Below are 13235 nucleotides of genomic sequence, written 5' to 3'. Positions count from 1 at the left end.
TGTTCAACTTTAACCTGGTGTTGTGAGACTTGAAATAAATCAGGAATAATAGGACAGCTCCCGAGAAAGACCCTGGTGAAGTTGACCCTCACATGTCATTCTCTGTTACGCTATACAGTACTCCAGTTCCCAGGTTTATTAAGGGAGAAGCAACAGAGGCAGCCTGATGATGGATCAGAACCAGGTCTGACTTCCAACGTGTCAGAGTCTGGGAGACGACCAGATTCTAACCTCAACTGGATCGATCTTTCCAACTGATCCACACATGGGAGAGAACCACATTCAACCTGCAGGTTTTGTCAGCTAAACACTGAACAGTAATCGAGGACAGCCTTTAGGGGGCCAGCAGGTAGGTTGGAGAAGGGGGAACAGCAGCAAGGAATGGAAATAATTAGAAGATGCACAATGAATATGATGACTTTCTATATGATCTTGATTTTTTAAAAATTCATTCGTGGAACATGGGCATCACTAGCTGGCCAGGATTTATTGCCCATCCCTCGTTGCTCGAGGGCAGTTGAGAGTCAACCCTATTGCTGTGGCTCTGGAGTCACATGTAGGCCAGACCAGGTAAGGATGGCAGATTTCCTTCCCGAAAGGAGTTTAGTGAACTAGATGGGTTTTTCCGACAATCAACAATGGTTTCATGGTCATCAGTAGATTCTTAATTCCAGGTTTTTTAAATTGAATTCAAATTCCACCATCTGCCGTGGCGGGATTCGAACTCGGGTCCCCAGAACATTAGCTGAGTTTCTGGATTAATAGTCGAGCAATTATACCACGAGGCCATTGCCTCCCTCACGATCCCTACTAAGTAAATAAATATGTGGTATTAGGTTGGAGATAGATTACTTTTAGCAGTCTGAGCCGATTCACAACAGATATCAGAGGCCCTTTAATGACTGGATATAATTATTCTTATCTACTTTTCTTTAATATCAGATATTCTTTATTTTTTTGTCACCAATTTTTCCATCGTGAAGATGGCAACTGGGGTTGGGCATCATGGGCATCAATCGCTCTCTGGTATTTGGTCCAGTTGACTATTTGATTCTGATGAAGAAGTACTGGCAGGCTAAGTGAGAGCCATCAGAGCCAGAGCCGGCTCTCAGCCAATCAGGATGAAGATCTTTTCTGATCTTTCCCCTCCTCTATCCATCGTCAGTTGGGAACAGGTCGGTGAGCCCAGGCGGGAATCCAACCTAACACCTTTCCGGATCGCGTGGACCCATCCCGGGATCTCAGTTTCCCTCTGGTACCGAGAACCCATGTGGTCAGCTGAACACCGCAAAGCAATGACGGACGTACCAGGAAGCTGGAACCCAGGTACCACTTCTCTCCGAGAAGGTCCAGCAGCAAGGAATGGGAACATGGCAGAAAATACCGGGAATAAAAGCCAGCTTGGAATTCTGGGCCATCTATTTATTCCATACATGCTTTAATTTGATCAACATGAATAATGGTGAAATGCTGGCAAAATCCATCTTTGTTGCTGCAGTGTTTGAACCTTAATGGAATGTAACCTCCAACAAGCCCTGGGAAATCTGTGGATCTCATTCACCCCAGAGCGAATATTTCAGGGAAACCACTTCCAAAGCAAAACCTTTTCAACAACGGCACTTTGGACAAGGCTGATAGGCATGATGTGGAGATGCTGGTGTTGGACTGGGGTGGGCACAGTAAGAAGTCTCACAGCACCAGGTTAAAGTCCAACAGGTTTATTTGGGATCACGAGCTTTCGGAACGCTGCTTCTTCATCAGGTGAGACCTGCTGAAGGAGCAGCTTTCCGAAAGCTCGTGATTCCAAATAAAACTGATAGGATGTGACTTGCCCAGAAATTCCATTCGCTATGCATGTGCCATATATAATGGAACCTCTATCAATACTATCTCCGTCACGAGGCACTGACTGGCGTCAGTTGATGAATTTGGAGGAGAGAGACACCTTTGGGATGCCAGCATGAGGTGAAGGTTTCCCTGTTCTTTGGAGCAATGTGGCGATTGTCCCCTTAAGGGTAACACAGTAGAGTAAGGGTCACCTGGCCTGGGTGACCAATCGGGACTCACAGTGGGGAGTTATCTCAGGGGGAGGAGTTCTCTTAGGTAAGGGACATTCCAGAGCCTGCTGCTGCTCTTGTAGATCCTTGTAAATAAATCCTACGCTGGTCACTAATGATGTTTCTGAAAGTGCATCACTACACACACCTTTAACAAAGGATAGCATCAGGGCAGCAGATATGGGAGAGGTTCTTTGAAAGGAAGCCAGTCCCAGAAAAAGTGAGCAGCTTCAGCGGCCATTACAGGATGATACGAAATTGCCTATTTTCTTTCCCATGTATTGTTAAGTGGGAATTGCTCAGGCAACAGTTTAAACTGGTGGATTGGTTTTGTCAGAGGAAGAGACAAACTGAGGCTTGTGTTTGTTTAAATGGAACATAATCATTCAATAACAGTGTTCCAAATGTCAATGAGTCTCTCGCTATTACTCTGCTTTATAATTTCCCCCTCAAGTTTTTATTTCAATCTGTTCTCTGATTATTCTCGCTTTGTAATTATATACTGTGATAATTGAGCTGGCATTATTCCAAAATGGCTTTTGTTACGTTTGCTGCTACCTGTTGGGCGAAGCCAGTTTCACTTTTGTCTGGTTAAGCACAGCATTGCAAGTTGTACAAGAGGCTCACTCCTGATTTGTTTTGTTGCTACAAATACATGGTTTGGCAACAGCTAAACTATTTCAATTTACCTCACTTTCGCTCCTATTCTTTAAGGTTACAAAGTCTTGCGGGAGAGCTGGCCATCAAAGCACTCCGTCAGAACCATAACAATTATAAACAGAAGGAGGCAATCCTGCTGGCTCCCGAATGCATCAGCTCCCTGGTAGAGCAATCCAAAACTAATTCCAACGCCTTACGCTCCCCCATAGCCCTGTACCTCTCTCCAATTAAAATGCTCGCCTATTTTTCCATCTACTGATGCCATGGTTTCTGCCAGCACTGTGACAAAACGTTCTGCATGAATTCCTCCTCATCCCTGTCCTCACTATCTTAGTGAGTCCGTGCTTGTTTATTTTCTTGTTGGCCTCATCCCAGCCTCCTGTATTGAATCCTTACAGTTTTAACAACACCAGGTTAAAGTCCAACAGGTTTATTTGGTAGCAAATACCATTTGCTATCAGGTACCAAACGGCGTATACCAAATTTGGTATTTGCTGCCAAATAAACCTGTTGGACTTTAACCTGGTGTTGTTAAAACTCTTACTGTGTTCACCCCAGTCCAACGCCGGCATCTCCACATCTTGAATCCTTACTGCAATGGACATAAACTTTCCTTAGCGCTCCAGAAAACAATTCTACAAAACAAAAACCATTGGGGGAGAGTGGGGGGGGGGGGGGGGGGGGGGATACCACATGTTTCAAATGTATCACGGACTAAGAAGGTATTCTGAAGTATTGTAATGTGATTCATTCGATTATGGCAAGAAGTTGTGTCATTCAGAGCTGTTAACGTGGTAAAACATCCTAAGATATTCTACAAAATTTGACACTGAGCCACATAAGGTTGGTACAAGGTCAGGTGATGAAAAGAACATGGCCAAACAGGTAGTTTTAAGGATTAATCACTGCCCGGAATTGCCCTACTCCTCTGGACAGATGTTCACTCATGCCATTTTTCTCCTGGTATGGATGATGAGAAATGCACACAACTAAAAAGCTACATAGGGGAAAATTCACTTTCTTGGGCAGTTTCATTATGTAATAAAAAGAAAATGTTCCCACCAGGAAAATGGAGCAGGCATTTTGGAACAGGTCTCTGGGCGACTCAGGAAGACTAAGCGAGCAGAGTTCCCTAATCCGGGAGGATATTGGCAATCATTCAAAGAAATTAGAGGGAAAGATAAACGAGCAACAAGATTGATTTTCTCCAGCAAGTAAGCTCAGTAGAAATAACTCTTCGAAAAGTCCAAGGACCGCCATTTCTACTGAGGTTACTGGCACCTTGCTGGACTTGAATAGCAATCCCAGGCAAGGTGCATTTTAAGATGATTGAGTGACCTCTAGTTCTTAACCTCGAAATGCGGACAGGATGGTTGCCCGGACTTACCATCTTCATCCGTGCGAATGAATATGGGTGCGCTCTCCGGGCCTGGTCCGACCATCGTGTGTGCGACCACCGTCACCCGGTACTCCGTCCATTTCGCCAAGCTCTCCAGCCGCAGCTGCGTAGTCGTCGGCGGAATGTCGTTCACCTCGTGGAGCTGCTTGTCCTCTCCCTGCACCGTTTGGTACCTGATACTGTACTTTGCCAGGTCGCCATTTTGACTCTCTGGTGGCGGCGGCCACCAACTTACCAGAATGCTGGTGGAACTGGGGCTGGTGCACTTTACATTTTGAGGAGGGGATGATGGTTCTATTGCAGGGAGGTGCAGTAGAGGAAGGAGTTAAAAAACAATGGGAGGGAAGAGGGCGAAAAACAATAAAACAAAAAAGAAAAATGATAAAAGCGAAAGGAAATGGTCCCCAAAAAACTGAGACGAAACAAAAAAAAGACAACAGAAGATTCTAAAGCAACAGAAAACCTGGTATGATGTTTAAACAAAAGCAATCCTGTCTTCAGAAGGATTCAGGTTTTTTTTGAATGATCAAAACAAAAGATTCTTATTTGTGGAAGGACTTGAAGTAGGATTGTTTTCAGACTCTGTTTTTTCAAAATAAAGATTAAGTGTAATTTAATCCCTCCCCTCCATCCAAACATGGTCGCTTCTACACAACCTCACTGCAGCAGGACAAGACAGTCTGACTCTTTGGTCTCTCTGCAGAGCCACCTCCATCCCATTTTATCTTGGGCCAACAGAAGGCAAGTACATCACCCAACCCACTTCATTTCCCTCTCTTCTCCCAGCCGCCCAGCTCTCTCCGTCAAACACTTGGCGGCAGCGAGGCCCTCCCACTCGTAATCCAGCAGAGAACAAGGCGGTGGAGGCTGGCAGATTGGACTGACGGGCAGCTCGGAGGTGGACAGTTGACCTTTAGTATTAGGAAAGAGCTATTTTTACCTGCATGTCATTGGATTGCTGGCTTCATTTACTGATAAAGCAGTAACTGGAATATTCAATGGCATCTGATATTGCGCGGCTGATATACAACTGCTGTAAAAGGTGGTGTAAATTTATTTTCCTCCGACACAAGGAGATTGATATGTGAAAGCTGGGCAGGCTTTGGAGAATCCAACAGGGAGGTTCTCCCTGGATCTATACCCAGGTGCTTTGTGCACAGTGAATTATTGGAAGTCAGGGCAGGCACATGCGCACATCTGATCAAAGGGACATAGGAATTAGGAGAAGTAGGCAATTCAGCCCTTTGAGCCTGCTCCGCCATTCAATCAGATCATGACTGATCTCTCCCTGGTCACAAATCCACCTCCCTACCTGCTCCCCATATCTCTCTTTCAGGTGTTTGATTATCCTCTATCCAAATCAATTCTGGAAAAGTAATTGGAGTTTGTTTTTCAAAGTATGTTTTTCAAAGTATGCGTTCTAATCCATTTGATCCTTTCTTACTTGTTCCGTCGATACCATCCAGTGTACCTGGGCATGGACACAAAATAGTAACCCCCCTAATATTTGTATTCCTGCTCTTCCAAAAGAGACAACTGCATCCGTCACTGTAATGGTGTAAGTTGCTGTCACTTGCTAGCTTTTGATCCTGGGGCCTGTGGAGGGCAGTTATTGGGCAAAGATTGAGCAACGGGATTGGGGGGAGAAAGAGGGTCCCAGCAACAGTTCATTAAAACTGAAGTCTTTCCCTTTCATTTGTTTAAAGTGTATCAGATTAGCTCCCCACCTGTCAATTAAACTCCTTTCGCAGGGAGTAAGAGGATCCTAATGCTAACAACAAACTATGGCCAGGTAAGTCGTGAGCAGAGACCTAAAGGCACAAGCTGGTCAGGGGGCGGGGGGCTCTGTGAAAGCAATTGGAACGCAAATCATTGCTAACCACTGAGTGCCGATAGAGCAGGACTTTCCGAATAACCAACACATCGAGCACCAATTCAACTGGTGCCTGTTTTTGAGTGGTATACACCATGATCGCTTACCAGGTACCAGTGACTTACTGAAAAATATATCAGGGACACGCAACTGACATTTACACCGAAGGTGCTTGCTTCACGAGGTTGAGCAGATCTGGCAAGAATAATTTCAGATTTTGAGTTTCTATTCACAGACATATTTAAGTACAGGGTAGTCATAATAGCAAAGTCCTCGGATAAGGTAATAAAATAAACTTTAAAGGGCTGTTTATCTAAGAATGATTTTCTGTCTTATAGCCCCAAGGGACTACAGCACTTCAATCTAGACCAGCCTTCATTGTGATGCAACCTACTAGTTTCCGAAGAGGTTGATTGGACTAACTACGAAAAAAACTTTATACTTTCCCCCTGAGGGATACGAGCCTATTAGTCTCTCGCTTCACTGCGATTTCATCTCTCTATTGTCCAAGACGCGGCTGTGTCCCACACGGATATTTCAGCCTCCTCACAAGCTTGCCAGCCTCCATGTTTACTCCCTACCTTTCCTCTTATAATTTAAAGTTTATTTATTAGTGCCACAAGTCGGCTTACATTAACACTGCAATGAAGTCACTGTGAACCTCCCCTCGTCGCCACACCTTGGCGCCTGTTTGGGTACACGGAGGAAGAATTTTAGCACGGCCAATGCACCTAACCAGCACATCTTTCGGACTGTGGGAGGAAACTGGAGCACCCGGAGGACACTCACACAGACACGGGGAGAACATGCAGACTCCGCACAGACAGTGACCCAAGTCGGGAATTGAACCCAGGTCCCTGGTGCTGTGAGGCAGCAGTGCTAACCCACTGTGCCACCCATGCTTGGTTGGGCCAAACTAGAGAAAATAGTATCAGAGGTGAACTGGAAGGTTTGCTGGCAATGCAGTGATATAGCAGCCCACGGTCAGACATGCCTTGTCTTATCCTTGAGGTTGTGGAGAGAAGAGACCAAATGCATTGAAAATCAAATTAATTCTCAAACAACCCAGCAATATCTCACTTCTGGCTTGTTAATCCGCACAATTCATTTTCGTACATTGAACCCCAGTGCAAAGGCATCTTGAGATTTAATTCTTCGTGGTGAATGTCTGGGTTGAGAATGAGTCTGAGACATTTTGCAAAAAGCATATATAAAGTGGACAGAACTGGGTGATGTACTCACTCCGAGATCAAAAGCAAACCAAAACAAAACAAGAAAAATAAAGTACACAAAATACTCCAGAACCTCCTGGATTCATGCATAGAAAAAAATAACTTAACACACAGAGAAATTAAAACCCAGTTCAAATTGAGAAGTATTTTTCATGGTACGTACCTGACATTCCTTCAAGCTTTTACACTAAAGACTTTCTTTGCATGCTCTGATTGCCTTGTTAACCTACCCTTTCTCTCCCAGCATATAATTGGCCAAAGATTAGTAAGCAGACTAAGACTTCTAGACCTCGGGGCATCGGCAACTTCCACAAAACCCACATAGAATATTCCAGAATCTGTTCCGTTTTGGAAGGGACAGGCAAAGTATTCCATCTTGGAACTATCGACTGGGGTCAGTTTTTGAGAAGTTAAAGATCATCTGAAGCTTAAATTTGCTTTGTTCCAAATGATTGGTTTTGAAATTTTGCCCAGTGGTAAGGAGACATTTTCTCATTCACTCCCAGCCACTTTGCAAATATCGGCTGGAAAGCAAACGAAAAGCACGGACTAACATCTTGGAGCTGCCAATAACAACCTACCCCTGGAATGTTTAAGTGAAAAGTAATTGGAATAAATAATTACAGATTGCAGACACAGATTTGTACAAATTTACAACAACCAATATGGAGAAGGGGGCAATTACAATGAATCCAATTTCAGTTCATTAAATGATATTGGCTTGGTGTCTCTTCACTGTATACTGATAGATGTGACAATAATAAATCAAATCAAATCAAGGGTAGTAGCAATTTGGACGTGATCCCCAACCATATCAATGAATATCTGTGTTTTACAACTTAGCCAAAATTTCTAAATAAAGAAGCTCATGTTAAGAAACGTGTTGTGTTCTGTTGAAGTACCGTTCTTGAGATTGCTGGTAATTATTGGGGTACATTTCGATGAGGAAAATAAGGCAGAGGAATTGCGTATTTTCACAACTGCAGTGTGAGAGTATCAAGCTATTGGATCTGATGGATGTGTTGTGGCATCACTAGTTAGACAAAGCAAGGAGTATCTGATGGGATAGAATTCATCAATATAAGACACTTGACAAGTGCAACAGTTTAGACAGAATTCTCACTTTGCTGTCGTGGAATAGGCCATGTGGGAGCAGAGCGCCAACCCCTGTGATTTACTCATTCATCCATCAGCGTCAGGAGAAACTCAACAGGGCCTGCTGAAGCTCTTACTGATTTTAACCATCTCTGAATGAGAAAGTGACCTGAAAATAGACTAACCCACAGTAGAGGATGCCTGTTTTTATTAGTCCTACAATTGTAGTCCAGCTTATTGAGCCTATTCGGAGCAACTGTGCTTTATTTTGCAAACATGAAGCTCTTTTCTGCATAATTTACTTCCTGGCATGACATCTTGATCCTTGATATCCAATCATTTCACCTCATGAAACAGATCTACAGGTGACAATCAGATTGGAAACTTGGCCACGTTAACAGGTTTCATTTATCTGAAGGAATCTTAAACAAAAGAAATTAGGAAATTCTGTTGGTTGGAGCGAGAAAGCTTTGGTTACCAATGGCAATGTAAAGCTTGAATTGTTTCGAATACACGCTCTCTGGAGTGAGCAACAAACTTCACTTTGGAGCGGGGAAGGATGAGGAATAAGGAAAAGAGTGGGAGTTTTACTAGGCATGGAGAATTCTACCCCTTCTTGCTTAAGGCAGGGAAACATGGAGGAAAACCACCAACTAATTTGAAGGTATAAATGTGTGTAGGTCTTTTAGATTTGGAAAAAACCTCTCTTCATCAAGTGTCTCTAGGTAACCCTAGAGAAAGGTGAGTACTTGGTTAGAAACTGGCTCCAGGTAGTCTGCAATGTTGGATGTCACCCATAAATCTGCTTCAAAGAGGATGGTTATCAAAGGGTGATTTGGACAGGCATCCACCACTTTCTGGCTGGTCTGTCTCAGTCTGTACTCACCTGGTACTACTGATTAAAGGTGTGAAAGTCCAAAACCTTCCTGTGGCCTCTGGTGAAACTAGCTCAACCTCTTCCCAGATCAAAATGGTAAAGCCCTTTCAGTACGTAGACTTCCACTTGCTTTTCAGAGGTCAATTTCCAATTTCTATACAATTGATCAAGGGCAGGGTGGTCTCCTGAATGCATCTTGGAATTTCAGTACTGAAAGGGTTACAGTTAGAAATATTCTTTTCAGTTTAATGGATTCCTTACACTTGTCCAATGTTTCACGAGGGCTCCCAGGTGCATCAATTGTCTATTCCCGTCAAATGTGACCATGCACAAATATATTCTTTACTGGTCAGTACATGCCTGTGTGTACGTAGAGTTTTAAAGAACCAACCAATTTGTGCCATATAACAGGGTGTGGATGCACTTAGCTTAGTCTAGGGAGAGGCAACATCCAAATCTCTGGAAAAACAAAGTGTCCGCTTTTCCCCTTTGCCAGAACATAAATTCTCTTGAAGAGGGCTTAATCCGAGCAAACTGAAAAGTCTAATAATAAACGCAAGTATCCTCTGTGTACCAAACTACTGTCTCCCTGTTCAAGATGAGACATGTGGCAATACAATTAGATTTACTTTAACATTTAAAAAATCTGAAAAAAAGTTCAAAAAATTGGCAAGGGTCTCTAGGAGTTATTGGACATTGATGAGGAGTAGGAATGTCAATGAATTCCTCCTCTTTCATGCCCGAGGGAATTGAAGCGTCCCTATGCGAGTTAACCCAGCGCCAAAGAAAACGCTCGCTAAACCGAGGATCATCACAACCTGTCCAGTTCAGTTCACACCCATGCGTCAACGCACATCATATTAGCTTAGCATGAAACTTCTGAGCATGCACAAGAAGAACATTTCATATAGACTACCAGAACGTAATGGTGCCCTTCAAGGAGGCAGAAAATGTTGGGGCAAATGCGCGAATGTTTTTGAACCAATTACATTTCCAAGTAACCAGCAGGAAAATATTGTTCAACCAACAAAACTGAGGCAGTGGAACCAATTTGAAAAAGGCTGGGGTGGCAGTAATTAGGTTTAACAGCCAGGCCCAATGTACCTCTGCTGCGATGTGACGCATTAAGGAAAAATGGAGAGTGAGCATGAATGGGTGGCAATGCTGATAAACCACCTGCAGTTTTTTTTTTGCGAATCTGTTTCTAAATATGAACAAAAAGACAGACTACGGAATGTGGGCTGTGTGCTTTTTCTAAAATTTTCTTGAGCGTACTTAAGAGGGAGAGTTGAAAAGAGAAAAGTTAGCGATACCATGGTAACCTGTTTATAAGAGGAAACATGTTTTCTTATTCTGCGCTGGAGAATTCTTGGAGTTGCGTGGCAGTCGCATGAAACCAACAATCCGGATCATGGTTTAATCAAAAGATCCAAGTTTGAAATTCTGAAATGGTCCAAATGACGTTTGGACAGTTGAGGCCACTCCTCATGGCTCCAGTTACAATGTCTCTATTGATGCACCTACCTGACTTGGTAAAAGCTAGCATCGGAACGCCGAGTTAATCTGCACCAGTAGAATTTGGGGAAAAAATTATGGGAGGCTTAAATGTTAAATGATGACTTTTGCCCTTGTACTAGTCAAGGGTCTGTAATGGGTTGAAATGATTGGGCGTGTGGGGTAAAGGGAGGTGGATGAAATTATGTGAAGTGGAAGATGATATGTAGAAGCAGGATGTGTTTAATAGACTTTGTTAGCAAATTAGAACAGGAAATGTCTCACTTACATTGGAATCCATTAAACTAAAAATGAATATTGGTTAAATCTCAATCAATTGCCTTTTTCTACTTTTGTCCAGTCCAGTTAATCACAAAGCACGTATTGGTGATCCGTCAACTAGCAGAGGCCAGCTAATGAGGAACCCTACCAGAAAACGATTAGGGACATAATGTAAGCCACACTGTTAATATAGGGCAACTATTGGTACCATCACACTCACTGTAACGGAAACCCAACCAAAGATACCAATCATTGTTCCCTTCCTCTCAACCCTGCCAAATGTTCATCACATATCTCAATTGGTCCAATATAACCTCACCCATTTAACTGAGGCACGTGCCAAATCTGCCCCCTGAACCCAACCAGGGAATACTCCTGACTCAACCCAACCTTGTGTTTCTCTTACATTTCCTGGTCTCCAACAAATGGAGGTGCTTGGTTCTTCCCCCTTAACCTTACAGCGGGTTTAAATCACCTCCCTCTCTGCCACAATTAACCTGGATAAACCTTCACATCTTCCTCTTCCTCCGAACAAGGAGTCCCTTATTTTTCCATAACCCAGCTGAGGCACCTCTCAAATCTTGATCTTCAAAGCCCAACTCTGAACTGCTCCAAAACTTCCTCCTGCAAACCCAATCTGAAATGGTTTCTGACTCATTCCTACCCGTCCCCCCATCTAAATGAAGGGCTACTTCCATATCCCTCGTCAAGCCAACCAAAGGCAAGCACAACATAAACCACACCATTTCTTGCATACTTGCCCACCCAACCCTTAACACAAGGCGTGACACGAATGTATTCTCCTTTGCTTGTTAGAATCAGGTTCAATTCAAATCCCATCCCCTTGCGCTGACTAAATTCAACTTCAATGTCTTAGGTGATGTGTAGTCAAGTCCCTGAAGAAACCTGTAAGAAGATAGGGCCCCTAACTGATATTCTCAATGAACAATCATTTCTCTTGACCCAGAACCTAGTTTGTGTTGTAAGTTGCTCACCTAGTAACACCAACCAACACATACCAAAATTGGGTTTCCATAAGCTGACACAGAGCAGAGGCTGCTGGGACTGCACACACTACTAAAGTAGAACACTCTTTTGGGGGGGTGTCTTCAGAAATCAAATTTACTCTTAGAATGTAATTTGAATTTTCTGCCTCAGAAACGTGACTGGGGTTACGGCTGAAAGAAAGGGATGTGGCACTGCCAACAGCGTGAAGTATTCAGAAAGCAACAGTGCTTATTTCACCATTCATTGACAGAGCATTTTAAATGGCACACAGTGTATTGCTATGAAGGGTGTTTAGGAAAACGCACACAGCATTTTCTGTTTTCATTACACAGAGTTACCGCGTTCGTCTCACTGGCCTTAGCCACCTTGTTTCCACAGCCAACATGTCTGCGTGTTTGGCAAGACAGTAAGAGTTTTAACAACACCAGGTTAAAGTCCAACAGGTTTATTTGGCAAGACAACAGAGTTAGGGATATGCAAGATAAGGGCCGGGATTCTCCGACCTTGTCCATGGCTGGGATTCTCCGGTAGTTGCGGTGGTGAATGGAGATTTGGTTGAGCGCCGAATTCTCTGTTCTCACTGGCAGCAACGGCGGGGGCATATGACATTGGAGCATTCTGGCCAAAGAATTGGAATCTGCAGCTGATTGCCAATGGAATGGAACTCCATAGGGTGATGCATGCAGACTCTGCAGGTCAAACAGAGTCCTGCAGAGTCTGTATGAAACCATCGGGCGGCACGGTAGCACAGTGGTTAGCACTGCTGCTTCACAGCTCCAGGGACCTGGGTTCGATTCCCGGCTTGGGTCACTGTCTGTGTGGAGTTTGCACATTCTCCTCATGTCTGCGTGGGTTTCCTCCGGGTGCTCCCGTTTCCTCCCACAGTCCAAAGATGTGCAGGTTAGGTTGATTGGCCATGCTAAAAATTGCCCCTTAGTGTCCTGAGATGCGTAGGTTGGAGGGATTAGTGGGTAGATATGGGGGTTGGGATTGTGGTCAGTGCAGACTCGATGGGCCGAATGGCCTCTTTCTGTACTGTAGGGTTTCTATGATTTCTATGATCCTGGGTTCTCATCTTGCCTCAAATGATTTGATTATATTTGGGAAAAAAATGGTTGAGAGAAAATAAAAGGGGGGGTGGAGCGTGAAACATGTATTTTTCTATCAATGAAAAGTCACGGATCTCAATTGGCAACATCCGACCTGGACTGAATTCAACATGAAGGTTCCCCTTCATCATATTAACAGTACAAATCAA

General features: G+C 43.7%; 1 protein-coding gene across 1 annotated transcript in view; it reads right to left on the bottom strand.

Moving 5' to 3' along the window:
* The window catches only part of LOC144479463 (receptor-type tyrosine-protein phosphatase delta-like), a 526436-nt gene that overhangs the window by 175055 nt on the left and 338146 nt on the right, over positions 1 to 13235 (bottom strand). Inside the window, exon 14 of the mRNA XM_078198154.1 lies at positions 4105 to 4410. Within this exon, the coding sequence (XP_078054280.1) occupies positions 4105 to 4410 (306 nt within the window). The remainder of the gene's footprint in view (positions 1 to 4104; positions 4411 to 13235) is intronic.

This window comes from Mustelus asterias, chromosome 26, assembly GCF_964213995.1.
Source record: "Mustelus asterias chromosome 26, sMusAst1.hap1.1, whole genome shotgun sequence".
Classification (NCBI taxonomy): domain Eukaryota; kingdom Metazoa; phylum Chordata; class Chondrichthyes; order Carcharhiniformes; family Triakidae; genus Mustelus; species Mustelus asterias.
The sequence above is the reverse complement of the archived record's forward strand: the minus strand, read 5'-3'. Positions and strand labels throughout refer to the sequence as shown.